The sequence below is a fragment of the Lagenorhynchus albirostris genome, chromosome 7 (genome assembly GCF_949774975.1).
Source record: "Lagenorhynchus albirostris chromosome 7, mLagAlb1.1, whole genome shotgun sequence".
NCBI classification, from domain to species: domain Eukaryota; kingdom Metazoa; phylum Chordata; class Mammalia; order Artiodactyla; family Delphinidae; genus Lagenorhynchus; species Lagenorhynchus albirostris.
The window spans coordinates 81,274,483-81,299,497 of NC_083101.1; the positions used below are offsets into that span (position 1 = coordinate 81,274,483).

The 25,015-nt window shown below is 49.7% G+C and overlaps 2 protein-coding genes and 1 long non-coding RNA gene across 3 annotated transcripts; 1 reads left to right on the forward strand and 2 right to left on the reverse strand.

Moving 5' to 3' along the window:
• Window positions 1–312: 312 nt before the first annotated feature.
• On the reverse strand, window positions 313–1,365 carry LOC132523741 (uncharacterized). The gene is made up of 4 exons (XM_060155295.1): window positions 1,275–1,365; window positions 909–976; window positions 599–658; window positions 313–475 (listed from the first exon to the last, which is right to left on the reverse strand). Exons 2-4 carry the CDS (start codon window positions 953–955, stop codon window positions 319–321), a joined length of 264 nt encoding a protein of 87 aa, XP_060011278.1. The 5' UTR covers window positions 956–976; window positions 1,275–1,365; the 3' UTR covers window positions 313–318.
• On the forward strand, window positions 901–24,580 carry LOC132523743 (uncharacterized). Its single transcript, XR_009541637.1, has 3 exons — window positions 901–1,063; window positions 11,310–11,422; window positions 23,866–24,580. It is a non-coding gene; the product is annotated as an uncharacterized LOC132523743 (long non-coding RNA).
• CCL19 (C-C motif chemokine ligand 19) lies at window positions 15,458–17,147 on the reverse strand. Its single transcript, XM_060153545.1, has 3 exons — window positions 16,954–17,147; window positions 16,131–16,257; window positions 15,458–15,903 (listed from the first exon to the last, which is right to left on the reverse strand). The coding sequence occupies exons 1-3, from the start codon at window positions 17,012–17,014 to the stop codon at window positions 15,744–15,746; spliced, it is 348 nt and encodes a 115-aa protein (XP_060009528.1). The 5' UTR covers window positions 17,015–17,147; the 3' UTR covers window positions 15,458–15,743.
• Window positions 24,581–25,015: the final 435 nt, after the last annotated feature.

Consider the following 25,015-nt stretch of genomic DNA (forward strand, 5'->3'; position numbering starts at 1 on the left):
GGATTTATGGATGTGGGGACAAGGCTGGGAGGAAGATAAAGCCAGGATTATTTAGCTCCCTCCATACAGACCACTCATAGAGATGAGTGTGTGTGTGGTGGGGCGGGGGGCTTAGGTGGTGGAAGGCAATCACTGGTAGTAAGGGGAGGCCTGACCCTGACGAGAGACCCTTAGGAATAATGGGAGCCTGGACACGGACGGACACCCTATCAGGGACAGAGGCCCTGTCAATACGGAAACAGCCGGCGTGGAGAGGGGCTCCCAGCCCGAATGGCGGCACCGGCGGCAGAATCAGGAGGGCAGGACGGTGGCTTTGGTTTAAATCTTTAATGCACCAGCTGGCTGGGCAGTGGCAGCGGGGGTGCGGCGGGGGAGGCTGCGACCGGAGCGCTGGGGAGCAGTGCCCAGTCCACTTGACAGACAGCTCATTAGGCCCCGCAGAGGCTCCAGCTTCTGCTCCCGAGGGTGCGCTGAGCTGTGGGGCGACCCGACACAGGCATGAGGCGGGGCGGGGGCTCCCGGCTTCCCCGCGATCGGTTCTCCCGGACTGAGCCTCGTCCATGCCCCGGGCGGGTCCGCGGTATCGCAGCCCCCTCACCTCCGCTCCCTTCGCCACATGCGCAGCCAAGGGAAAAAGTAGAAACAGCCCCAGTAGATCCTGCAAAGAGAAGGCAGAGCCGGGCGGGGCGGGGCGGGGCTGACCCCACCGACTCCGCCCCTTGGACGCCTCGCCCCTCTCGTGGAAGGCTCCGCCCCGTCTTTTAGAGGCGGTTCCTCCAGCCCACGCCCCCTAAGAGGCCCCACCCCTCCCGCTTCTCCCGCCCCAGAAACCTCGCGCCCTCCCCGCCCCTCCCCCACCACCCCGGAGCGGCTAGGTTCCTCCTCCGCAGAACCCCGCCTCCACTCACTCCTCCTCAGCCTCCAGCGCCACCTCGTATCTCCTCAATCCCGACATGTCCTGGGTTCCGAACGTCTCCTGGGGAGCGGCATGATTGGATCAAGGATTCCCCAATCCCGGATCCCCTTCTCTGTCATTCTCTGGACCAGTCTGACTTGTTCTCGGGTAATATGAGACAGGTGCCCCCGGGAAGACTCAGTTGCCACATCGGGACAGGGTAGGATTGAAGATTTGGGAGGCACTAGACGTTAAGGGATTGGGAGGTCGGGCACCTCGGGGGCATGGGGCATTTAGGGGGTTAGAGCCAAAGGCCTTCGAGGTCATGGGGCTGGGATATTTGGGGCCCCGGGTGAGGATTTTCGGGGATTGGGGTCACCTGGAGGGGGGCTGAGGGGTCGACGCAGCCTAAACGCCCACCCTCCCTGGCTCCACCCCGGAAACAGGCCGGTACGTTACGTCACAAGAACACCGTCACGCACTAGGGGTGGGGCTTGCCTATTACCCGGAAGGGGCGGAGCCAGGGCATTTCTTCAGAGGAGGCATAGTCCAGAAGGTGGAGCCAGAGCCTATCAATAAAGGGGTGGAGTCAGGGCTTATTACTAAGAGGCAGGGCACGGACCCTCTTTTATAAGGGCGGAGTCAGATTTCGGAGCTCCACCTTGGGAAGACGGAGACCTCAGTACCAGGCAGCAAGAAAAGAGCTTTGGGGCGCTTCCAGTACTCTTTTGCCATCCCCTCTCCTCTCTGTCTTCTTGGCTTCTGCTCTGACAATTGCCTTTCTTGTTTGCCCCATTCTATTTTTATGATTCTGGGCAGAGGAGGAATAGGGCTCCAGAGAGGGCCCAGTCTAGACAGGCCAGGCTATGGGAATACTTGTTGGCTGAGTGGCCTTGGCCAAGTCACTTCATAGTTAAAGGGTCACAGCCCTTCCTCTCTGAGCTGAGACCTCCTTTCTTGCGATTTTTGTTCCTGCAGTCACTAATCAACAAATATTTATCGAGTGACTACTATGTGCTGGGTGATGTGCTTGGGCATGAGGATACAGCAGAGAAGACAGGCACAGATTCTGCCCTCAGAGAGCTTGTCATCTAGGTTGGAGGGGTGAGGGCAATCAAAAGAGACAATAAGATCACTACAATAGACGAAGCTGACTGGCTGGGGGCAGTAGAGGGTGCTTTGGTAAAGCCAAGAAAGAGCAATTAACCCGGTGTGGGAGGTTGGAAATAGCTGCCCTATTTGGTCTGGGGAGGGGGGAAGGGAGCCTTGTGGCTGGACGGTATGGGAGAGAATGACCAGAAATGAGTGAAGTAAAAGTTCCCTCAGGCTGAAGTGTGGAGAATAGATTCACCTATCCTCTTCCCACCATCCCACACGCTTTTCCCCTCTCATACCTATCTTCCCCTGCCTGGGCTACATACAGACAGGTGACAGACAGATCCATGGATGCCAGTGGGAAGCATTGCAGTCTGGGCATGGAGAAGCTGTGCTTCCACCGCACTCACCCTCACACTCACTCTCACAGTGACACTCCTGCCCTGCTGCAGCTGGGTCAAGTCTGGTGCACGGGAACAGGAGGCCTGGTCCCCAGGGCTTCAGTAATTCACATCCCTTCACTCAGATGCAGGGCTCTGTCTGTTGTATACTAAAGAATTTGGCTTTTGTCCCTGTTCCTGAGAGGGAGACTCTAAATCTTTGGAATATCTCAAGTAATACGCGTGTCTTTGTTATCTATGAGCCCCTTGGGTCACACCTGAGTTGATGCTAAGAGATGAGGTGACTTGGGATGAGGCCTGGTCAGCAGAAAGACCAACCATATCATTGCAGAATTGGGGCTTTGAGCCAGTCCATCAGAGGAGATCGAGTCATGTTGCCAACAATTCATTCATGCCTATGTATGAAATCTCAGTAAAAACTCTGGACACCAAAGCTCATGGAACTTCCTGGTTGGTGAACACATTGATGTACTGGGAGGGTGACATGCCCTCTGTGTCTCCATGGGGAGAGAGCATGGGAGCTCTGCGCTGAGACTCTCCTTGTGTGTCTTTTCATTTGGATGTTCCTGATCTGTATACTTTATAAAAAACTAGTTGTCAGGGTTTCCCTGGTGGCCCAGTGGTTGAGAGTCCGCCTGCCGATGCAGGGGACACAGGTTCGTGCCCCGGTCTGGGAAGGTACCACATGCCGCAGAGTGGCTGGGCCCGTGAGCCATGGCCGATGAGCCTGCGTGTCCGGAGCCTGCACGTCCGGAGCCTGCGTGTCCAGAGCCTGTGCTCCGCGACGGGAGAGGCCACAACAGTGAGAGGCCCACGTACAGCAAAAAAAACCAAAAACCAAAAAACAAACAAACAAAAAAGTAGTTGTCAGTATAGCACTTCTGAGTTCTGTGAGTCATTCTAGTGAACTATTGGACCTGAGGGGGGTTTGAAGACCTCTGGACTTGTAGCTAGTTAGGCAGAAATGCAGGTGGCCTGGGGACCCCACTTGTGACTGGCATCTCAAGTGGGGGCAGGCTTGTTGGGACTGTGCCCTTAAACCTGTGAAGTCTAACACTAGCTCTGGGTTGTTAGTGTCTGAATTGAATTGCAGTACATGAGTTGGTAGCAGAATACCTTTCCACTGAGTGCACTCCCCACTGTCTCCATCTATCTAGAACATTTTTTCCCTTTCATAACTCCTTAGTAGTCTCCCTGTCCCCATTTCCCACTCTTTGTCTTTAGCTCTGAGAACCTCAGCACTCAACATTTTGGACAAGGGAAGGGGGTTGCATTGTCCCTGTTAGAGGAAGGTTTGCAGTGTCGTCCTCTTGAAGGCATTTGAACATCAGTTTTAAGGCTAGGGGTCAGCGCTTGGTTCAGGATTAGAGGTCAGAGCAAGGTGGAGGGGACCTCCCTCTTTCCCAGGTTTCTCCTTACTCCCACCTCTTCTCTGTGGTCCTAAGACTACTGGAGTGGGAAAGATGGGACCCCAGATTCCCTGAGGACAATCACAGGTAGCAGGGTAAGGCTGGAGAAGATCTCTTCCCAGGTCTCCCTAGGCCTATCACAGTGACTACACATCCATCATCTGAGACCTACTCCTCTCTTCGACAAGCAGGGCTAAAGGGAAAGTTCTTTGGAAGCAGGTCCAGCTCCCATATCTCACATCTCAGGACTCTAGGGCTTCACCCTCCTGGCCCAGCCAGTACTGTCCCTCTCCCCCATTATTTTCCTGTGCCCCAAACTGAGTCAGAGAATTATCGATAGCATGAGGGGAACCTGGCTTAAGACACCCCCTTCTGCCATGCCTTCCCTATCCTGGGAATTGAGAGGGGATTTCTGAGGAGAGGGGCTGGTTAACTCACAGGGACACAAGGAAACTAGAGACGAGGGAGGGGAGCAAGTGTTTCCCCCACCTGATGAGAGGGACCCAAGAGACAGAGACCAGAGGAGGAGACCTCTCAGGAGACACCAATTGTGGAGCGCTATTCTGTTTCCCATTCCCAGCCCTAGAGCATATGATATGACAAACTTAACTGTGAGCCCTTTTTTGTCTGCCTTTTCTTTCCATCATCCATCCATTTATCAATTGATCAATCCGTCCATCCATGTGTCCATATGTCTCCCCATCTTTGTCTCTTCATCGGTCCATTCTCCCATCTTTCCTTTCATCTATCTTTTCACATCTTCTTCTTCATTTATTCATCTATATGTTTAACCATTAGCTGTCTATTTAATGCATCCATTCATCTATTTATCAGTTATGGTAATAATGAACATTTGTTGATACTTAAGTGCCATGCACCATGCTAACTGCTCTAAAATCATTTTCTCATGACAAATCTATGAAGTAGAATGCTGTGAGTGATGCTTTTGTTCATGCAGACACTTTTTTATACTCCTTTTCCTGGTTCCTTTAGGGAATTTCTCTCTCACTTCACGTGGTCTTGGTGGCTGCGTTCACCATAGTGATCTGATCAGAGTACTCCATTCCCTGGCCACTGTAATATATTGAAGAACTGAGTATGTGTCACAAGCACAGTTCAAAGCTTTTCATGAGCTTTGATGTTAGAAGAAAGAGGCCCTCTGTTTTGGATCACTCACTATACAAATGTGGACTTGAGGCTTCCAGTGGCCATATTTTCTGCTGCTAGAAGATCACCTGTCTATAACAGGAATGAGGCCTCCACATAAAAAGAATTAGAGAGAAGTCAAGTTAAAAGATGGAGGTAACATCATTTGAATCCCTGGGTCCAACCAGTGCTGAAGTAGACCAAATCTTAATCTAGTTATGTGATATGACAAATTTAACTTTTTGCTTAAGCTACTTTAAGTTGGGTTTTTGTCATTTGCAATAGAAAGAGCCCTAGATAATGATCATTGTATTATTATCCCCATTTTACAGATGAGGAAACTAAGATCCAGAAAGATTAATTTACCCAATGTTTCATCGCTTATAAATGGCAGAACATTGGTACATATTTGGAGCAAAACTCTGATATACTACCCATATATGTCTGTCCATCTGTTGGTTCAATCCATCCATCCCAGTTATTTATTTATCTGACCATCCTTCAATGTCTAAGACACCAAAGGCAAGAAGACTTGCCAACTCCAAGTTGAGGCTGGGTTTGGATCAGAGGTTAGCAAAATTTTTGTTAAAGGTTCAGCTAATAAATAAGGTTTTGTAGGCCATACTGTCTCTGTAGTCACTTCTTAGCTTTGCTGTTGTAGCCCCAAAGCAGCCATAGACAATATGTAAATGAACAGGCATGGCTATATTCCAATAAAGTTTTATTTACAAAAACAGGCAGCAGGCTGGCTGGGCCATAGTTTGCCAATCACTGATCTGGATCAGTGGGGAAGACACATACGTTCTGTCATTGTTGGGAACATGAGTAGGGAATGGAAACTTATATTCCTTGCACTTGCCATTACTAATGTAGTGGAAACAACAGGGTTTTTATACTCAAACTCTTGTATTTGAATCCGGTTTTAGAACCCTGGACAGTCGAGGGAACGGGATCTGTAAAATGGGAATAATATGTATCTTGTGAGGTAGTCCATGTGCCTGACTCACAGTGGGTGCATTCAGTGGTAGTTAGGTCCATCCCCTTTTCTCATTCATCACCTCCCATATATTACCAGCATCAGGAGGGCGTCCTGGGATGCAGTGAGGGTAGTTCAACCAGGCTTTCTGAGTTCAGGAGCCCAACTTCTAAGAATGCGCTTTCATACGAGTTATATAGATTAAGCTCTTGCAAACTCCAAATTTCTCTTTTTAGTAGCTCTACCCCAACTCTTCTCCGTACTGTTCCACAACTGTAACCACTCCAGTGCCCAGCAAAACAAAAGGCTCTCTAGTCAACAGACCCCATTAGACTGAGAGGCAGTTTAGGTACCTTCTTTTATTAAGTCCACCATTCATGATATTACCCTGTTCCCCAGGTGGCTTTTTAGCATATTTCTTCCAAACAAATACTCTTCTCTAGGAGGAAAGATTGTGTCCATGTGTGTCTTTGTGTCTGTGTGCCCATGACGGTTTGTGTGTAATTGTGTATGTGTGTCTATATGTCCCCTTGTGTCCGTACTGTGATTATATGCTTAAATGTCTGTGGTGTGTCCTTGGTAGATGTGAGTGATTGGCACTGTGTTTGATTATATGCCTGTGTATGTGTGTGTGGGTATGGACGTATGTATGTGGGTAAGGGTGTCCCCACTTTTGTGTTTGTGTGTATATGTGTGTTCTGTTTAATCCATCCCATTGTGGCTCCCAACCTCACAAGGCCTGCAGGGGGCATCCAGTGCATAGGGAAAGGGGATGCGAGGCTCCTGGCCTGTGCTCCAACCTCATGGGGCCTGCAGAGGGCATCTAGTGTCTAGAAAAAAATGGGTTGTGTGGCCTGTGGAAGTGGAGCTCTGGTCTGAGGATCCTGGGCTCTCTTATTCCAGAAAGGAGCTGGAAATGGGCAAGAAGCCTGATGACTCAGCTTCTGAAAGTCCCTGATCCTAGGAGGGGGTCTGCTTCACCCCGCAAATCCTTCTCCAAACCCTCTGTCCATATCCAGAGGGTCCCGGCCCAGCCTGCAGGGCAGAGCTTGTCCCTTTAGTCCAAGTGTGGGTAGGATATTGCACAGCACTTCTGGAGGTGACTGGACATCAGGATTGGGGGAAGTCTTGAGCAACAGTACACCCTCCTTCTCTGCCTCCTGCCCTCAGCAGCTTGAAGGACTGCCTCAGCCACTGCCAGGATTTCCTGAACATCCCCTCTCCTTCATTTTCTGCAGTTTGGGCCACTCTGGGCCCCAGGGTTTCTGGGCCTGGACTGAGCTTTCTCAGGAGACGTGCAGGAAACAAGGGCCTCTGAAACCAAGCAGAAGGTGACCTGTGTCGCTGGTGATGAGCCTGGGGAGTAGGGGGGCCAGAGGGAAGGCAAGGGAAGCTACATGTAACAGGGAGCTCTGCAGAGCCTTGAGGATGGGTGAGGCAGGAGGTAGGACATTCCAGGTGGAATGAACAGCAAGCACAGAGGTTCAGGAGGGACAGGGCTTTGTGATTAATCCTGATGTGTGTGAGGCAGCAGAAGGCAAGTGGTGTGAGAAGCTATGTATGTGGGGGTAATCCCTGGGGTACTTGGGATACCTCCTGGTGATGCCATGCCCAGTGGTCAAAGTTCATGGAAGACCCCTGTAACCTTAATCAGGCAGGACCATCAGGGCCCAGTATTCCCTGGGCATGAAGGTTTGGGTCCCTTAGCAGGCATAGGATGTCAACCAGCTGAAGTGCCAGTTGGAGGTAAAGGGAATGAATCATAGAGGAAGTGGGGCAAACAGAATTTAAGATTCCTCCCTCATGGTGTGCATGTCCTGTATAATCTCCTCGCTTTGAGGGGATCCCCTTGGCCTCTTGGCCTGTGAATATGATGGGATATCAGTGATGTGGCAAAAATGAAGGGGCTTTGCAGATGTAATTAAGGACTCAAAATCAGTTGACTTTGAGTTAGTCAAAAGGGAGATTACCCTGGGTGGGCCTGACCTAATCAGGTGAGCCCTTTAAAAAAGTGTCTAGGGCTAAGAAATAAACAGCAGCAGCAGATGCTCTCATGTTGCCCTTGGAGAAGCAAACTGCCATGTTGTGAAGAGGGCCATGGAGCAGGGAGTTGCAGGCAGCTCTAGGAACTCAGGGCTTCAGTCCTAAAACCACAACTGTCAACACCCAGTGAATTTGGAAGAGGACTCAGAGCCTGAGATGAGATGGCAGCCTGGCTGACACCTGAGATTAGCCTGGTGAGGCCCTGAGCAGAGGATCCAGTTAACCTGTACCCAGATTGTTTACCCACGGAAACTGTGAGATAATAAATTTGGATTGTTCGAAGCTGCTGAATTTGTGGTAATTTGTTACACAGCAATAGAAAACTAATATAAGAAAGAAGTAATAAATTCTAGTTAAGCCCCAGGACTAGTTTCAGAACTACTGACTACAGCTTTTATTCATATTTCCTTCCTGGCTCTGAAATGTCCCCATTTCTTTAACTGACTCCTCTTTTCTTTCATCCTCCTTTATTCCATTCTTGAATATAGGTTGTTGTGGTAATATTACTACTACTCACCAAGATTCTGGTTTGCTTCTCCTCCTGGCAGTTGCTCCCTTGAAGTTAGGCATGGAGATATGACCCACTTTGGCCAATGAAATGCATGTGCCATTTGTGGATAGAAGCATTTAAGGAAGGGTTCCCCTTGCTGTCTTGCCTGGCTGGAGTCAGCATGGAAACATGTGTTGAGATGAAAGAACATGCCAAGAGATCAAAGCAGCCTGGAATGTTGAGCCACCACATGGAGTACAGCTGTGCTAGAGATTGCCTAGACTCACAGCAGGCTTGGTATGTGTGCAGCACAGAATTTTGTTGTGTTCAGCCACTCAGATTTAGGTGTCATTTGTTCTTGCAGCCTCACCCAACCTATCCTGACCAATCAGGTGTGCTGCTGGTGGTCACCAGGTGTTGTAGAATAGAGAGATGAGATTACAGCAAAACTAGAGGAGGAATGGATGTCATTCTGAGTTCGTGGATTTAGATTTGGCTTTTGCTATGGGCTGAACTGTGTCCCCTAGAATTCATATGTTGAAGCCCTAACCCTCAATGTGACTATATCTAGAGATAGGGTATTTAGGAAGTAATTTAGGTTAAATGAGATCATAAGGGTAGGGCTCTAGTCTTATAGGACTGTGGCCTTCAATGAAGAGGAAGGGAGAGAGAGATCTCTGCCATGTGAGGACCTAGTAAGAAGGTGGTCATCTACATGCCAGGAAGAGAGCTCTCAGTAGAAACCTACCATGCCGGCACCTTGATGTTGAACACCTAACCTCCAGAACTGTGAGAAAATAAATTTCTGTTGTTTAAGCCACTCAGTCCATGGTATTTTATTATGGCAGCCCAAGTAAAGACAGGTGTGGTAATTGCTAAGGCTCTGAAGAGTCTCTTTTTGGGGAGCAGTGAATCTTTTTGGTTGTATAAACAAAAGTGATCTTATGTTAGGTGATACCCTTAAAATGTTAAGTCTAGGGTTTGGTAAGAAGGATGCATGTTGATGTTGGACAGCCGTAGGGTGGATTATCAAGGTATTTATCTTTTTTTTCACTGCCCACAGTTTTAACCCCTTTCTGTGTTTGAGGAATTTCTTATTATATTAGTCTTACTTACCAGTAGATGTTGCCTTCCATCGTAGAATCCCCAAAGGATTACATTCAGCTCCCTGAATCCCAAGAAGATATCTGTCTTGCTTACTATTGTACCGTCAGCACCCAGAACAGTGCCTGGCGTGAATAACTATTTCTGGGTTCCAGACAGTGATGTAGCGTCACTTTAAACACAAGGGTTTGCCAGGGCTGGGACTCTATGTCATGGCAGCCCTAAGACCATTGGGGACCCTGTGTTAACAGATGCTCTGACACTTAGGGCTGCCATGCCAAGAGGTGCCATTTACATAGACTACATGGAAAATGGTGTTCCTGGAGTGGTGCATCGCTGCTGTCCTGCCTGACGGGCTTGGGTGTTCCTGACAGTGATAGGATTTCCCAAGAGGAATGGTGGCCTGATAGTGATGGGGGGACCTTGACATGAATGGGCCTCCTGTCAGCAGTGGGGACGCCAACAGGTGATGGGATGTCCTGCCAGGATTCCTGAATTGATGGAGAGCTTTACAGTGTTGGGTCCCTGGTAGGAAGGGGTGTCTTCCTCTTGGGGGAGGATCCTTGAAGTGATGGTCTGACAGGTATGAGGTCGGCAAGGTGATTGTGGTTTTGATGGTAATGGGTCCAGATTTCCAGTGAGTGCGATTCTGAGATCCAGAACTCTGGGGGGTGGTGGGTGGGGGGTGGGTCCTGTTGTCTGATAGGGCAGTGTCGAAGCTGCTGGGGTTACAGCCATCCTACTTCGGCCGGGTTGGAGCCCAGGGCAGCTCAGGTCTTGTGCTTCCCCTCCGGAGCCATGGAAGACTCAAAGGTCCTAGGAATAGAAGTGGGCTGGGAGGTCTGACTCCCCCATCTACTCTGATCCTCAGAGGTTCCACCCCATGCTTGGCCCCTCAGGAGATGGAAGCAGCCCTCAGAAGCAGGTCCTTCAGGATCTGATCCGACGCTTGCAGTCCCCAGAAGCTCTGCCCTGCAGGGGCCCCAGCCAGGCTGGCTCAGAGGCCCCCTGAGAGGCCCACTCCTTCCAGAAGTCTCGCCCACAGACCCCTAGTCCTTCCCCTATCCCTGCCCTCCAGATCCCAACCCTGCCCTCCATTCCTCCTTTCCTTTCAACATTACCAGGTCCTGGCCTTTGCTCTTCCCCTGGGAATGGAGGTAAGAAGGTGGGCATAGTTGTAGGCTGAGCACTTTCTCCACTGCTCCACTCCTGGAAAAACTGAGGCCTGAGCAGACCTTGAGAACCTGTGCCCACTTCCTCCTGGAGGCTCTGGGGAAGCAGGCTCCCCTTCTGCTGGAGAGGCCGGCCCAGGAGGCCTCCAAGGGGCATATCTGTGTCTGAGCTCAAGCACTGGGGTCCTGTCTGAGACCTTCAGCTTCTTCTCTTGTTTTTTTCCCAGCTCTTCCTAGGAAGCCAAGCCTTTCTACCTCATCTGGACATCCCAGCCCCCAGCCCTCAGCCTAAGTGCTACCCGTCAGGCAGACGGGCTGCAGTCTCAGCTTTGCCACTCACCAGCTGAGTGGACTTGGGAGATCACTCTACCTCTCTGTGCCTCCATTTCCTCATACATAGAATGGGACTAGTGATCCCCACCTCGTTGGGTTGTTTGAGGATGCAATGATAATGCACATAAAGGACTCAGCTTGGAGCCTGGCACATGGTCAGCACCTCAAAGGAACGGTTTTCCCTGTTCTCTGAGGGCCACTTCCTCAGACCTGCACCTGCTGTACTATTTCCCATTTTTATTTAGGAGGTGGATCAACTCAGAGAGGTGGTATGTGTGGTAGCTAAGAGTCAGATTCTGGAGCCCGTCTGCCCAGCCAGGACCCCCAGCTCTGCCACTTTACCGGCCATCCAGCCTGGGTAAGTTATTTAACCTCTGCACCTCAGTTTCCTCAGCTGCAACATAGGAATGATAATAGTGCTTAAAGCAGTGCCCAGCACCTAGTAAGCACTAGTGGCGATATAGCTAGTACTACAGAGCCAAGCCCTCCCACGTGGACAAAGCCTCAGGAGCCATCACGAAAGTTCTCTGACCAGAAAAGTGCCTGTTTCTTCTGACAGAGGGCCTCTTGGAGGAAACTCCCCACTTGGGAGTCCTGCTCCCTTGTGAAGCTCTTATTCCCAAGGTTTTCTGGCTGTTTCTGAGTTTCCCGGAGGCTGGAGAAGGGGGTATGTCGTGGAGGCTTGCCGAGAAATTGAACATGAGATGATGAAAATCTGATCAAAACCGTATGGAGCTGGCTCTGACCAAACACTTAGCCATGTAACTGAGACAGCCCCCATCCCGAGAACTGGATGTGCTCCAGGTGTGAGCGGTGGTGGGGTAATCGTGGGAAAGGGTCATGTTCAATTCCATTTTCTGTTACTCAGATGTGTACTAGGCCTTGTTCTGTGCCAGGCCCTGGGCAGAGCAATGTTGGCAGTTCCCTGGGAACTCTATCAGGGAGGCTTTTTTTTTTTTTGGGCTGAGAGGCTTGTGTAATCTCAGTTCCCCAGCCAGGGATTGAATTGGGGTCCCGGCAGTGAAAGCACCAAGTCCTAACCACTGGACCATCAGGGAATTCCCCCGTGGATAGGAAGCTTTTTGTCTGCCATAGGGGTGGACAAAAAGGCTGGAAGCTCTCTAAGTAGGGATGTCAGGTCCCTTTAGGGAGATGTTGGCTGATGGGACCACAGGACTTCAGGTAGGGAAGTGTCACTCAGCTGCCTGCCTTAGACCTGTAGCAAGTGCCGTGTGCCCGAGAGAGGAAGGTGTCTACTTAGAGGCAGGCAGCAAGGCCCCCATATCCTGGTTAGGGAGCTAGGAGTCCACCCCACCCCTCAGAGAGTGGGCAGCTTCATCATTGTCAGGTAGGCAGGCCCGTCAGAACTTGAAATAAAGACTCAACACTTGTCAGTGAATCATAGTGAAACAGGGCAGGTGTTGATTAGATGAAATCAGAGTGCTGAGAACGTTTAAGTGGATCAGGACAAGTCACAGGTTGCTGGGCTAAGCCCTCCTGTGTCTGGCAGGGAGGTAAGGGAAAAAGACCTAGTGTCTGGGAGGGTTGGTGGCTGGGGGTGGGAAAAACAGGGAAGGAGAAAGCTGGGAGGAAAGGCACTGGCTGGAGAAGAGGTGGGGAGGGCTCAGGCTTCTTCGAAATTCTTCACCCTCCAGGCCTTCAGGGTCCAGCAGGGGGCTGTTCCAGCCACTTCACCAGCACCTAGATTATTTTCTTTCTTCCTGAACCTCAGCTTCCCCTTTATTCCCAGAGAGTGGTCCCTGGGGCCCCGGGAAGTGAAGACTTTCCTTTCTTTCTATTTTTTAAATAAATTTATTTATTTATTTTTGGCTGCATTGGGTCTTCTTTGCTGCGTGCGGGCTTTCTCTAGTTGCGGCGAGCGGGGGCTACTCTTCGTTGCGGTGCGAGGGCTTCTCATTGCGGTGGCTTTTCTTTGTTGCGGAGCAAGGGCTCTAGGTGTGCGGGCTTCAGTAGTGTGGCATGTGGACTCAGTAGTTGTGGCTCACGGGCTCTAGAGCGCAGGCTCAGTAGTTGTGGCACACAGGCTTAGTTGCTCCGCGGCATGTGGGATCTTCCCGGACCAGGGTTCAAACCCGTGTCCCCTGCATTGGCAGGCGGATTCTTAACCACTGCGCCACCAGGGAAGTCCGAGTGGGGACCTTTCTGAATGTGCATGACTTTGGGGAGACTGTGTGAATGCTGGGGAGGGTTAGCCTAAGATCCAAAGATTTAAGAATTAAGTCTTTGTTTGGAGGGGCTCTTAAAAGTGAAGCCCCCTATCCCCCACCTGACAGATGGGGGAAGTAAGGTCTTGGAGGGGGCAGTGAGGAAGGGACTTCCCCAGAGTTGCACAGTCAGGGGCAGAAACAGGATTGGGGGATTGGGGACCGGGCATTGAGCTCATGACCTGTTCCTGCATCCCTGCCCCCCCCCCACCTGTGGCAGTGTCAGGGAGGTGGTGTCCAGGTGCCTCTCTCCTGGTAGCACCTCCTCAGTGCTCCCACCCTCACCTTCTCTACTGCATCTGTGTGTTTCTGCAAGTGTCCAGAGGGTGAGTTTGTCTCTGCCTCTGTGGCAGGCTGAACTTTGCTTGGTTTCACTGGGGACCCAGAAGGATTTGAGGGGATGTACCCCCTCCTCACACCTGTGTTTGTCCTCTGCCTGCTGCGGTGCAGGGCATAGGTCCAAAGAGTGTCCACAGCTGTGACCTCTGGAACTCCATGGTTGGCTGACTTAATGGATGGATGAGTTGGTGGGGGGTGGGTGGATGGATGGGTGGAGGTCTAATGGATCAGAGACAGCTAGATGGATGGCTGCATGCATGCATGAATGGATGGGTAATTTCCCACAGGTAGCGGAGCCAAATTTCCTGGCTATACCAGTTGTTCTTGCAAACTTTCCCCATTCCACCCACTCCTGTGACTCCAAGACCTGATTTATCTGAGGTTCTGGACACCTCGTCCTAGGAGCAGAGGTGAGGAAGAAGCTGCTATGCTCTCAGCTCAGTGAGGAGGGGCTGGCACAACCCCTCACTGCTGCTTCCCTTCCAAGTTTGCCCAAGCCTGCCCAGGCCTGCTTTTGTTACCAGATAAGGTATATGGTGTAGTGGTGGCCCCTGTTCCCAGGTGAGGATGCTCAGTCTGGTGTACTAGCTGTCATCCCAACCCCAGGGGCACAGACTTGCTGCTCCCAGCTGGACAGGCCCTTAGGGGCCATAGTTGGGCAACCAGCCAGCTTTCCCAGAGGACTTCCCGGGCACGAGGAGTTCATTCCTCCCAGAGCAGTCTTGTGAGATGTTCCAAGAGTCGAGGGCTTTTGTCTCCCAGAGCTGAGACTCCTTCCCTGTGACTCCTCTGGTCTCAGTGTTGCCTTGGCCCTGGAGCCCATGTGGCTATGAGGTGGTGGGGGTCCCCCCATGCTGAATCTCCCCAGCTCTCTGGCTGTTCCTTTTTCCTTCCTCTCCCACTCTGACCTCTGGCTCCCAGGTCTGTCTGTCAGTATCCCTGAGAAGCATGGCTCCAGGATTGCCACGTGGACCCAGATGGGGCTGGACCTGGCCCAGAGTGACTGGGTGAGAGAAGAGGGCTGGACTGGAGGTCAGATTCTATATGGACAGATGGGCCCTCATCTCTGGCTGCTGACCCTTTTCTTACATATTTATCTGCTCTCAAGACAAATATTTATTGAGTGAATACCTTGTGCCAAGCCGTGTACTTCATACCAGGGAGACAGTGGAAACCAAAATAGACAAGATCCCTGTTCAGGAAGGCTGACAAACTAACAATTATAACTCAGCATCTTGAGTGCTGCAAGAGGAGAGGAGCAGAGGGCTCTGGGAGCTTGGGAGGGAGGGAGGCTGCCTAACCCAGTGTGCAGTCAGGGAAGGCTTCCTGGAGGAGGAGTCATCCAGACCCAGATGGGAAGCCAGGCAGGCAGAAGAGAGAGAAGAGTGTTCCAGACAGAGGGAATGGCTTGGGTGGATGGGTTCTTTCTCCCCAGGCAACAGAGTTGGGCCTCCTGGCCCTCCTCCAGCCATGAGAGCTGGTTCCCAACAACTCCCTTCCCCGCCCCCAGTGACACCAGATCCCTGAGACACCTGGATGCTTGAGCACCTGTCCTGGAGGGCAAAAACTCAGAGGCCTGAGAGAGTTTGGGTCATTCAGGGGACGGGCACAGGTTTAGTGTTGCTGAGCCGTGGAGTGTGATAGGGCTGTGAGGAGACGTGAGGTGGGGCCCTGATCATGGGAGCTGATCCTGAGAACACAGCATATTAGGTGGAGGTCGATGAGGACGTTGCTTGGGCTGCAGGGTGGAAACTAACCCGGCCATCCCACCTCCCCCTTCCTATCACAGTCCTCCTGGACAGACAGCAAACAGACAGCAGACAGACGGATTCGTGGGTACCAGCTGGGCTTTATTGGAAACACTGCAGTCTGGGCATGGAGAAGTTGTGCTTCCACCACACTCATCCACACTCACACTCACACTCACACTCCTGCTCCGCCCCAGCTGGGTCAGGTCTGGGGCAGGGGAGCAGGAGGCCTGGTCCTCCCTTCTGGTCCTTGGTTCCCCAGGGCTTCAGTGATTCACATTCTTTCCCTCAGACACAGGGCTCCCTCTGGGGCTATCATGGGCTACCTGCTGTAGTGCTTTCCCTGGGGGAGGAAGGAGAGGCAAAGTCATGGGCTGGGGTCTTGGACAGGGGCTTGCAGGGAGGAGGCAGGGCTGGGGAGGGCCAGGCTTGCCTTGGCTGAGTTCTTCTGCAGTCTCCGGATGATGCGGCCCACCCAGGGCTGGTCTGGGGGTGCACAGAGCTGGTGACCTCTCAGGGTGGTGAACCTGGAGACAGAGGTCAGAGGTCAGAGAAAATAGAGCCCTGGAACCCAGCTTCCTGGCAGACCCTGGTGTGAGGGGCAGCGGCTGGGGACCACACCTAGGAACCTGTTTCAGGGGCTTCCTTGCAGAGGTTGGGCTTGGCAAGGAGAAGAGAGATAAGAAGGTGGGGGTGGGTTTCCCCAGGGGCTGATGGAGGAGGTGAGGTTAGTCAGGCTTGTCCCGCAACTCACACAACGGCAGACACCCTGCAGCCATTGTTGATGAGCAGGTAGCGATAGGCTCGCACCAGGAATCCAGGGATGGGGCGCTGGGCCACAGACAGGCAGCAGTCTTCAGCGTCGTTGGCATCTCCCAGAGCTGGGGTAGGATTAGTGTCAGGACACAGGGACACTGAGGAACGGAGGCCACAGCCCTCACTGGCATTAAGGATGCCTGTCTGTGTGTGGCGGCAGCTAGACCTGATTGATATTCGCTAAATATATTGAAGCACTTCTAAGCAGTTCGGCAAATGACCGCTGTCCTGAGCCCCACAAATGCCCTCCTGCTGATCACCCCAACTTCTTTCCCAAGTCCTTTCAACTTCCCCACAAATGAAGAGCTCACGCTGGTTACAGTGTCAGTTGGGGGAAGGATGTGGGGTAGGGAAGGGGGTGGGGTGGGTAACAGGAGGGTGGCATTAGCAGAACTTAGGAGCTGTTAAATTTTTTGACCACTGTTAAATTTTTTGACCCTTCTTAGACCAGTGTCTCCCATTCTCTCCACCTTAAGAAAGTATATACTGTTCTCTCCCGCCTGTGAAACTGAGGCAGCAGGAAATAGAGCCTGAAGAGAGGGGGGTAGTCATAGGCCCTGGATACACCAAGAGACGGATACACATGGGAATTCAGGGACCCAGGTACACCGCCACTCACAGGCACACACACGGGGCACAACCCAGGTTCACTGAAACATGCAATCGTAACTCACATAGTCCCTCACGTCCAGCGTCAAGCAGTCTGAGCCCTAGACACCCCTGCTACTTGCCCCCCACCCGAAGCCTCCCCTCAGCCTTACCAGGGGAGGTCCAGAGAATCAGCAGGCTGAGGGCTAGTAGTGCAGCTGCATGGGATGCCATGGAGGATGAGCGGAGACTGACTGCCAGCAAGCTGTGAGCGTGAGTGAATCTGGGCAGAGTCTGTGTGAAGCCGAGGCCTGGCTGGGAGTGGGTGAGAGTGCCGAGAAGTGCGGTGTGTGAAGGGGTCTGGGAATGTGAGAGTGGATGAAGCTGGAGGAAGCTGTCCGTTCCACCCATTTATGGCCCGGAACTTTCACTTTCTCTGCTCAGAAATTCCCCTCCAAGTCCATTCTGTGGATTCCCCTCTGCCCCCCTCTTTCTGATGGAAACTGACCCTGCCCTCCCTCTTTTCTTCTCTTCTGCTTTCCTTGGTTTCAGCTCTAAGAACCTAAGCAGCCTGCAGTCTGGCCAAGAGAAGGGGACCTTGTGCTGTCAGCTCCAGAGAGAGAGTCTGCACTATCACCTCCCTGGTGGCATTTGTGTCATCAGCCACAGGGCTGGCCTCTAGATGATGGTTGGGATGGAGGGGCCTGAGTGAGGAGCTGCGTGCCCTTCCCTAGGTTTATCCCTTATCCTCACTCTCTTCTCTGTGGTTCTTCTCTCTGGTGCTGGTGGTGATGTAGAAGACTCCCTGGTGCCCTCAGAACAACCATGGAGCCTGGGGGTAGCCTCCCCAGGTCATTACAGTGCCTGCCCATCCATGGTCTGGGAACCAGTCTCTCCCTTGAGACAAGCAGAGTTGAGAAGGAATGTTCCTTGGAAGGAGGCCCACCACCTCTTCCCACATCTCAGACCTCTGGGATTCAACCTCCTGACTCAGCAGCACTGTCCCTTTCTTGAGTTACCATTTTCATATGCCCAACACCTGGGTCAACAGAACAGCTGGAGGGAGCCTGGCCTGGCATAACTCCCTTCATCTTTCCCTTCCTCTGGATCCTGGAAACCAAGAGGGGATTTCTAAGGAGAGGGGGCTGGCCAGCTCATATTCACACAAATCCCCAAATTCCAAGGAATAGACAGATGGGGGTGGGGACAAGTGATTTCCCATCTTTATGAGAAAAACTGGAGATAGATCAGAAGTCCTCAGAAGAGAAATTAATATGTGGGACACCCATTCACCCATCCCTACCCAAGCTCTGAACCCTCTTTTGGATGGGAGAGTGTTTCACTCATAAGTTTCTGACTTATTTTCCTTTCCATCCATTAATAATAATAGTAGTAATAGTATTTCTGATGTTTACTAGGTGCTAGACTTCATACCAAGGACTTGACCACTGTTACCTTGCTTAACTTTCCCCAAAAAACTAGGAAGTAGTTTTTTTTTTTTTAATAGATTTATTTATTTTTGGCTGCGTTGGGTCTTTGTTGCTGCGCGCGGGCTTCTCATTATGGAGGCTTCTCTTGTTGCGGAGCATAGGTGCGCGGGCTTCCGTACTTGTGGCTTGCAGGCTCTAGAGCACAGGTTCAGTAGTCGTGGCGCATGGGCTTAGTTGCTCCGCGGCATGTGGGATCTTCCCGGTCCAGGGCTCAAACCCTTGTCCCCTGCATTGGCAGGCAGATTCTTAACCACTGCTCTACCAGGGAAGCCCTAGGAAGTAGTTTTTATTATTATCATATTATTATCTCTTTTAACACATAAGGAATGAGGCTCAGAGCACAAGGTCACAAAGGAAATAAGTGTCTTGAACTGAGGCATCTTTAAGATTTACACTCTTTCCTACCATCCCACACTGCCTGTCTGCCACTGATCACACAACAGCACAGGGGAGTGAGGCTCTACACATAGCATGCCTAGGTTGGGATTTAGATTACATTACTTGCTAGCTGTGTGACCATGTGCAAAGTATCTAGTTTCTGTGTCTTAGTGTCCTTATCTGTAAAAGAGGAATGGTAATAGCTTTTAATTCTTAGGATTAAATGAGGTAATCTGAGCAAAACCCTTAGTTTAGAGGCTGGTACACAATGAACACTCAATATTAACCATTATTATTATTCTATCCTTTTATTCAGATGTCTGTCAGTGCATCTATCTCTCCATCTTTCCATGGATCCTTGTCTTTATGGTGGTTCTGATTATTCTCTGTTGCCCCACCCCCATCCATTCTCTACTCTTCTCTGCCCTGCTCTGTTCTCTAGAAGAGTGACCTCTACAGACAGTATTACTCAGGATCCCTTATCCTTTAGCTTCTGTTTGGGCTTGGCCATGGGAGACAGCAGCAGGATATAAGTGGTAGGAGAGAGAGGTTGAGGTATTAATTCTCCAAATCCTTCATCTTGCTATAGTTCTGACAGTGAATAATTTACTCTGTGGCAGTTGTTCTTAAAGAGTGGTCTTTGGGGGCTTCCCTGGTGGTGCAGTGGTTAAGAATCCGCCTGCCAATGCAGGGAACATGGGTTTGAGCCCTGGTCCGGCAAGATCCCACATGCTGTGGAGCAACTAAGGCCGTATGCCACAACTACTGAGCCTGTGCTCTAGAGCCCACGAGCCACAACTACTGAGCCCACATGCCACAACTACTGAAGCCCGTGCACCTAGGGCCCGTGCTCCGCAACGAGAGAAGCCACCGCAATGAGAAGCCCATGTGCTGCAACGAAGAGTAGCCCCTGCACACTGCAACTAGAGAAAAACCCACGTGCAGCAACGAAGACCCAACGCAGCCAAAAAAAAAAAAATTAATTAAAAAAAAAGAGTGGTCTTCGGACAGCAGCATCAGCATCACCTGGGAGCTTGTTAGAAATGTAAATTCTCAGGTCCTACTCCAGACCTACTGGAGCAATCTGTATTTAACACACCCTTGATGACTCTGATACATGCTGAAGTTTGAGAACCACTGATCTACAGTTAGCTTCTTTTGGGCTGCCTCCTCTCCGTGGGTTTATCTCTGAGGCTCCCAAAACACTGTTCCTTCCTCTGACCCCTTCAGGCCTTGGTATGGTAATGGTTTCCCACTATTGCTGAACCCTGAGTGCCTCACTCTTCCTTGTTGGTTCCTTAATCTTGACCCCCACCTCTTAAATAGCCCCTTTATTAAAATCTTCCTGGTTAGACTTTTTTTGAGTGTGCCATCTGTTTCCTGCCAGGATCCTAACTGATACAGTAAATGGTACCAGAAGACATCCCAGGAAATAGATTTCCAAAATGGGATCCTGGGATTGTGTTGCTCATATATTTGCTGAGCGCACAAACCTCCTTGCATGGGGAAAGAGGACACGAGTAAATCCAGAACATGAAGAAGCATCACCATCACTTAAGACTATCACTAAGTGAGGTGCAGTGTGGGATGCTGATGGAGGGAAAGACATTAGGAGATAAAATGCCTCAGGTACTTAATTGCTATGGCCGCAAATGGTGATTTCAAAGGGTCTTACATATATGGTTGGGGGGCTGCCTGTTTCTGATTGTGCTGGCACAATTACAGAAGAAAAAGAAAAGTTTAAGAACATGAAATTCTATAACTGATTCACTTTGTTATAAAGCAGAAACTAACACACCATTGTAAAGCAATTATACTCCAACAAAGATGTAAAAAAAAAAATAAAAAAAAAAACCCAGTAAAGGTTAAAAAAAAAAAAGAACATGAAATTCTAATTCAAGTTATGGGTAGAGATTCAGACAACTTCTATGGAATTTTTTTTAATTGAAGTACAGTTGATTTACAATGTTGTGTTAGTTTCTGGTGTACGGCAAAGTGATTCAGTTACAGGTATATCTATGTATCTATTCTTTTTCAGATTCTTTTCCATTATAGGTTATTACAAGGTATTGAATATAGTTCCCTGTGCTCTACAGTAGGTCCTTGTTGTTTATTCATTCTATACGTAGTAGTGTGTATCTGTTAATCCCAAGCTCCTAATTTATCCCTCTCCTCCTAATTTATCCCCCTTCACTATGGAATTCTTAAGTCATCTTTAATTTATGTGATCCATAGCCACATGGCAGATATGGCTCAAACCCCAAAACCGATTGTATGTGTGGTAGAGTTGCAACACCGGATAAATGCACAACCCCACCATATTGCTAATATTAGAATAAGCGCACTCTTGGGAAGGAGAAGGACTCTGAGACTTGGGATGGGGACATTTAGGCAGAGATGAACAAAGCTGAGAATTTTGGACCTTTTAATTCCCTTAAACCTTCCTTGCTGGCAGAAGAACACTCCTCCCCCTGCAAACCATGAATGATCCAGCCTTCCCATCCATTAAAAAATATTTTTAATAACTCCCTGGCAAAAGGCATGCAGGGGTCCTCTTCAGGATCCACCCTCACCACCCTTCATAGCCTCCAGGCCCATAGTGCGAGTTTGATTCTAACATAGCCTGGATGGGAATGTACAAGGTATGCTCCAAGAACAATAGCGTGTACACTGAAGGAGTTGCAAGAACTTGTCAACCGTATTGGGAGAATCTCGGGGACCAGTGTGGACAAATTTGTTGATATGTATGCCCTTATCCAGGATTTGGGTATTACTGTATTAGCTGAGCACCTGGGAATGGTGTTAATAATCTGTTGAGTTGGTTACTGGAAGCCTGGACTCAACAGTGGCCTATGATCAGTGAGGCTGGGGTGCTAGAACCTCACTGGCATATTGTAGAACAGTCTTCCTCAGAATTTGAGGTGCATATGATTCACTGGGAGGTCTTATTAAACTGCAGATTCTGATTAAGTAAGTCTGGGTGAAGTCCAAGATGTTGTGTTTCTAACAAAGTTGTAAGTGATGCTGATGCTGCTGGTCCTCAGAATATACCTTGAGTAGCAAAACAGAGGAAAGAATGCAAAGGTTACAGAGATGGGAATGTTGGAGGCCCCTCTTATGTGCAACCACTAACTCTGAAGGGTCCAGGAAGATAATTCCTTCTCCAAGGCCATAAGAAAAACACTGGTGATGAGAACACTAACTATGAAAAGCACTGTAGTGGTTTCTTTTTTTTAAAAATAAATTTATTATTTTTTTAAAATTTATTTTTGACTGTGTTGGGTCTTCGTTGCTGCGTGCGGGCTTTCTCCAGTTGCGGCGAGCGGGGGCTGCTCTTCGTTGAGGTGCGGGAGCTTCTCGTTGCGGTGGCTTCTCTTGCTGTGGAGCACGAGCTCTAGGCACGTGGGCTTCAGTAGTTGTGGCTCGCGGGCTCTAGAGCACAGGCTCAGTAGTTGTGGCGCATGGACTTAGTTGCTCTGCGGCATGTGGGATCTTCCCAGACCAGGGCTCGAACCCGTGTCCCCTGCATTGGCAGGTGGATTCTTAACCACTGCATCACCAGGGAAGCCCTGTAGTGGTTTCCTTAGTAGGCAGGAGATGAGGATGGGAGATGTTCTCTTGGGACTGGGCAATCTCATTTCAAGGAGAATAATGGAATCTTTGAGTGGTAGAGTCTAGATGCTCACCTTCTGAGCAATAAGATGAATGAAATTATTAAATAAGCTGCAGGGACAAGTGGTAGTCATTGTGCTTTGCCCATAAGGATCTGTGGTGGTAGCTAATTGATCATAGTTTTCCTAGGAATGAAATAGATGGACAACTTACTGACCCATATAAGTGTAAAATGTCTAGGTCTGGTAGGGAGAAACTTGATTCAAATTGTATTGGGGATTTACAGTGTTTTACCCATTTCCTTGACTTAGATCAGTTCCCCAGACCTGAAGCCCCTTGACTGAATGGTGGGGGTGGGTGGGAAGGCTTGAGTCTTTTCACAGGTGGACTCTATATATCTTTCTTCTAGTCAGTTGTCCTCAAAGTGTGGTCCCTGGACCAGCAGCATCAGCATCAGCTGAGAACTTGGCAGAAATGCAAATTCTTGGGCTCTGCCTCAACTCCATTGAATCAGAAACTCTGGGAATGGCCTAGCAATCTGTATTTTAACAAGCCTTTCTGGTGATTTTGATGTATGCTAAAATTCGAGAATCACTTCTCTAAGCCTTCCCTAGAGAGATCTGTAGCCGTTTGCCAGGGTGAATATGAATGGTGAACAGAAAATATTCAGATCTTTGGGGGATTATTAGATACTGTCTCATGTTAATACTAGTCTTGGGGACCCAAAACCCCATTGTGGTCCACTAGTCAGAGTAAGGGTTTATGGAGTTCAGGTGATAGAAGGATCTTGGTTCAGGTCCATCTCACAGTGAATCTGTAAGACCTATCCAGTGGTTATTTCTCTAGTTTCAGAATGCATAGTGGGAATAACTATACTTAGTAATTAGCAAGGTCTCCACACTGGTTCCTTGACCATGGAGTGAGGAAAATTATGGTAGGAAGGGCCAAGTGGAAGTCCTTTGAACTGTGCCTGCCCCACCATGTTCCCCCCTACAATAGTAAACTTAAAGCAATGCTTTGTTGCTAGAGGATGTGCATAGAATAGAGCACCTTCAAAGACTTAAAGATGCTTCAGCCCTTGGTACAGCATATTACAGCTAATAATCTAACACGTGCCTTCTTTCTGTAGCTGTCACTTAAAGACCATTGAAATCCATTCGTTTTCTATAATGACAGAAATACACCTTCACTGTTTTACCTCAGGGATATTATCAGCTTTCCTGCTCTGATTATCATAAGATAATCTGGATATCTCACAGAATATCGAAGCAGTCCTTTAAACTGATGACATTATGTTTACTGGCGCACAAGAAATAGCAGTCGCCCTAAATGCCTCAGTAAGACCTATGTATGTCAGAGGGAGAGAAAGAAATCTTCCAAAAATTCAGGATCCTGCAACATAGGTAAAATTTCTAGGCGATTAGAGGTAGGGAGAAGCTGAAAACCAGTGATCTGGGGAATGTTGCACATTTACCGTGAAGAGGCACAATGCTTAAAGAGCTGTTTGGATTTTGGAGGCAACATACATCATAGTTAGGTGTGGTACAGCAAAATATTTATTGGATATGGCATAAAGCTGACAGTTTTTTTTTTTTTTTTTTGCAGTACACGGGCCTCTCACTGTTGTGGCTTCTCCCGTTGCGGAGCACAGGCTCTGGATGCGCAGGCTCAGCGGCCATGGCTCGCGGGACTAGCCGCTCCGCGGCATGTGGGATCTTCCCGGACCGGGGCACGAACCCATGTCCCCTGCATCGGCAGGCAGACTCTCAACCACTGCGCCACCAGGGGAGCCCCAAGCTGACAGTTTTGAATGAGGCCCAGAGCAAGGAAGGGGTCTGCAGCAGGTCTAGGCTCTGGGGAAAAGTTGCCTGTCTACTTGGGCCTTATGACTCACAAATCCAGGGAATTTCAGATTGTCTGTGGCAGAGAAGGGTGCGACAGGAACCCCAGAAGGAGCATTACAGGAAAGACCCTTAGGGTGTTGGAGTAAGGACATACCTCTTCTGCTAACGATTATTTACTCTTTGAAAATCAGTCCTGATTTGCCACTGGGCCCTGGTTTAAAACTCAGACTATAGATCACCCAGTGACCACACAACCTAGGGTGTTATCTATAGCAAGTCATATAGTTGGATGTGCATGGCCAGCGTTCCACTTCAAAGGAACATTGTACATTTGAGACCAGGCCTTAGAAATTTCAGAAGGCATGAGTAAAAGTGTGGGGAGGTGACTCAGATTCCTACTTTTATTGTTTTCTGCTTCTTCTTCTGATTATACTTACGCCTTCATGGAGAAGTTTTCTATAAACAGTTAACAGAGAGAGGAAGTGTATGGTCTTGATTTTCAGATGGGTCTCTAAGGTATGCTGGCATCAGTCAAAAGTAGACAGTCGCTTACATTCAGGTGTGGCCCTGAAAGACAGTGGTGAAGGGAAGTCCTCTCAGTGGGCAGAATTTCAGGCAGTACATTTAATGTCCACTTTGTCAGAAGGAGAGATGGCCTGAAGTTTGGAGCTATACAAAATCATGTGCAGTGGCTTCCCACAACAACCTTGCCCTCACCTCTGTAAATTGACCCTTCACTAAATTCTTTTCTATTAAGACTTTTGGGTCATGCCATTTGTTTCCCTCCAAGGTCTTATATGATACAAGAGTATAGTGCAGAGCTGGCATAAAGGTTTCACATAAATTTCAATACTGTCTTCCTGGAATGCCTGTTGGGAAAGATCCTGAGAATCAGCAGCAAAGGGTGAAAT

Coding starts and splice junctions, on each gene's coding strand:
- LOC132523741 (XM_060155295.1), bottom strand. CDS start 955: ATGTCGGGATTGAGGAGATACGAGGTGGCGCTGGAGGCTGAGGAGGA. Junction 659..908: donor GCGCTGGAGGCTGAGGAGGA/GTGAGTGGAGGC, acceptor TTCTCTTTGCAG/GATCTACTGGGGCTGTTTCT. Junction 476..598: donor ATGTGGCGAAGGGAGCGGAG/GTGAGGGGGCTG, acceptor GTCGCCCCACAG/CTCAGCGCACCCTCGGGAGC.
- CCL19 (XM_060153545.1), bottom strand. CDS start 17,014: ATGGCATCCCATGCAGCTGCACTACTAGCCCTCAGCCTGCTGATTCTC. Junction 16,258..16,953: donor GATTCTCTGGACCTCCCCTG/GTAAGGCTGAGG, acceptor ATCCTACCCCAG/CTCTGGGAGATGCCAACGAC. Junction 15,904..16,130: donor TGCAGGGTGTCTGCCGTTGT/GTGAGTTGCGGG, acceptor CTCTGTCTCCAG/GTTCACCACCCTGAGAGGTC.